The 3117-nt window shown below is 45.8% G+C and overlaps 1 protein-coding gene across 3 annotated transcripts in view; it reads left to right on the top strand.

Annotated features, from left to right (window-relative positions):
• Usp4 (ubiquitin specific peptidase 4) overlaps nt 1-3117 on the top strand; it is a 55179-nt gene that overhangs the window by 16947 nt on the left and 35115 nt on the right. For 2 of the 3 annotated variants that reach the window (XM_004625090.2, XM_023705952.1), the window contains 2 exons: nt 457-597; nt 1382-1499. In XM_004625090.2, coding sequence (XP_004625147.1) covers nt 457-597; nt 1382-1499 — 259 coding nt within the window. The remainder of the gene's footprint in view (nt 1-456; nt 598-1381; nt 1500-3117) is intronic. The other variant, XM_004625091.2, reaches the window with a different exon arrangement.

Here is a 3117-nt window from a genome sequence, read left to right as displayed (position 1 = left end):
TGTGTGTGTGTGTGTGTGTGTGTGTGGCCAGCTCAGCCCACCAGGGGGCGGGGCGGGCTGGCATGTGGTGCTGGGGGATTGAACCGTGGTCCCTGTGGTTTACTAAGCTTGTTCCAAGTAGGTGCTTTAGACCACTGAGCCATCTCACCAGCCCCAGTTTATCTTGAAGTATTAATGCAAAAGGATTTTTATAGTTTATTTTAAATGATTGCAGAAAAGGTAAATCTTTCTTTGAGAAGGTCTTTATTTTGTGATTCAGGCTGCTGGTGAACTCATTTTGTAGCCCAGGTTGCCTTCATGCCAATTGTCCTGCCTTAGCCTCCCTAGTGCTGTAGTCACAGGCGTGCTCTACCACACTTGGCTCAGAGAATGTTTTCTGAGAAGAGATCTAAGGCGTTAAATAGGGCTTGCACTTTGCAAAAAGTCAGTAGCATTGTTTCTACTTTTTTCTCCCAGATCAACCACTGCACCTAGCAGAAATTTTACTACCTCTCCAAAATCATCAGCGAGTCTCTCTTCCTCAGTATCCGCCTCTCCCGTTGCAAATGGTGATAGCACTAACACCTCTGGGGTGCACAGTTCCAGTGTCAGCAGGGGGTAAGAGGCACTCATACTCTGCTTCCCTGTTCTCTTGAGTTTTCTCACCTTGTGTCGGGAGTGTTCATCTGCTTCGCTAAGTATCATGGATTGGAGCTCCCTGTGGGAGTGTGCTGCATGTGGTTTCTCTGCTAGTTCCAACCTAATTCTGCTTGTTTTGCGAGCTGGTGTTTTCCACAGCCTGTGTCACTGTGGCTGGAGCTGGGGGTGTCAGTACTATTGTTGGTGAAAGGATGGGCTGGCTATATGCCAGAGCAGCTGCATGGGGAGGGTTCTTAGCTACATAAACTTTATAACTCTGTGTTTCCCTTATGGCTCGCCATGACCCTTTCTTCAGGAGTTTCAGGGGCTTCTGCCACATGACATAGACAGGTAGAGGCTGAATGTGAGCTGAGAGGGACTATACATAAACACTCAGGTCCAGTCAAGGCTGGGTGGGGCCTGGTGGGTGGTTCCAGATGCAAACTCTTGATCTTAGTAACCTTAATGTTCTTTCCTAAAGTCACTTGCAGTCAGCCTTCTAGAAAGCTATAAAACAAGCACTTACCAAAGCCCAGAAGAGAAAATTCAAGTAATATTTCTCACCTTAAGGATGTGTTTGCTAGCTGCTACCATGTCATATCAGGAGAGCAGGTCTGGAGGGCTGCAGAGGGGAGAGGAGAGAACTTGCCTTGGGGGCTTCTCTTGGACTTGAGTTCTAGAGGTCTTAGCAGAGCCCCCCAAAGTATCTGAAGGCATGTGTGCAGCACTTGTTCTTTTTGCTGACGTGAGTTGTATTTTTCAGTGGATCTGGCTTCTCTGCTTCGTATAATTACCAGGAGCTTCCATCTTCTCATATCCAGCCTGGTCTCTGTGGACTTGGAAACCTGGGAAACACCTGCTTCATGAACTCTGCTTTGCAGGTATGAGAAGAGGTGCTGTCTGAATACATGTGTCAAGTCTTTGTAGGAGTGGTAGTTCCTACTTATTTTTAGTGGTTTAGTAGTTTTTTTTTTAAATCTATTTTAGTATAGGGTATAGAGGGTCTTACTACGTAGATCGGACTTGTAGTGATTTACAGCCTCCCAAGTGCTGGGATTACAGGTGCGCACCACCATGCCCAGTCTCAATTGCCATCTCAGTGCGCCCCTGGGGCAGGGTCCAGCACTGTGGGCCCGGGGATCAAACCCCTGGCCCCTGCATTTGCCTAAACAGGCACTTTAATCTGCTGAGCTGTTTGGCTGGCCCATAGTTTAGTTATTCGAAAGGACATTTTTTACTGGCTTGGTTAAGAAATGGCTTCATCAGCCATGTCAGTCAACACTCATTGCTTCCTCATGGCAGTTCGGGGTACTTCAGAGTGGGAAACGTTATAGACAAACAAGTTAGGTAGAAATATTATAGGCAGGCAGACAGGGCTAGGACCTCACAGGAGCCATTACAGAAGATGGGAGGCATCTCCAGCTGAGGGCCAGACCTCAACACAAAAGTTGAAACAAACATACCCATATATATCCCTTAGGGATACAGTGACTGATACTTTAAATAGGTATCATCACCTTAAGAAAGCCAGGAGGAGCCACTAACTCAACCCCCTACAGGAAAAGCCTCTTCAGTATTTCTGTCTACTTGCTAGTGACTCGCTTCCCCATTTGATCCTGATTTAATCAATATTACCTAAGCCATTATGCTCATAATCTTACTGGTTGACCACCGTTTTTGCCCCACCTTATCCCAACCTTGTAATTTCCCATTTTCCCCCACCTTGGACTCACCTTACCTCTTGTTTTTTGCTGTATAAAAAATCCCTAGAGGGCTGGGGAGATAGCTCAGTGGTCTGAGCACCTGCCTGGAAAGCACAAGGACCCCAGTTTGATCCTGATTACTGCATACCATGCCTGCCCCAAAACTGGGCATGGTAACATGTGCCTGTAATCCCTGCGCTGGGGAGGCTGAGACAGGAGGATCACTGTGTCTGAGCTGCATAGTGAGACCCTGTATCAAAAAACAAAACAACTAGAAAAGGCAGAGTCCTCAGTAACACCTCCTTGTCTCTCAGAAGCTTTTTTCCCTCTAATAAATATATTCTGCTCTTTAAAAAACGTAGCTTCGGGCTGGGGAGATAGCTCAGTATAATAAGCACTTGCCTGGCAAGTGCAAGGTCCTAAATTCAATCCCTGGTACCGCAAAAAAAAAAAGTAGCTTCATCAGTACTTGTGACCACATCAGATATTCTTAAGTCAGTTCTTTGTTTGGATTACAGTAAAAAACAAGAAAACTCCTAGTAGTAGAGATTGAACCCAGGGCCTTGGGTGGATCTAGGCAAGTGCTCTACTGCTCAGCTTCCTACCTTGCCTTTTATTTTTTCCAACAGGGCCTTGCTAAATTGCCCAGGTGGCCTTGAAATTGCTGTTCTCTTGCCTCTGCTTCCTCACTAGATGAGATTAGCAATAGTAAAAAATGCCATAGAGTGTTTTATACAGCTGTTGTCAAATTTCACTTCCTTCACATTTGTAGTTTCCCCTTTTTTAAAAATAATTT

This window comes from Octodon degus, unplaced genomic scaffold, assembly GCF_000260255.1.
Source record: "Octodon degus isolate 3935 unplaced genomic scaffold, OctDeg1.0 scaffold00008, whole genome shotgun sequence".
In the NCBI taxonomy this organism is placed as follows: domain Eukaryota; kingdom Metazoa; phylum Chordata; class Mammalia; order Rodentia; family Octodontidae; genus Octodon; species Octodon degus.
This window is presented reverse-complemented; position numbering and strand designations above follow the sequence as displayed.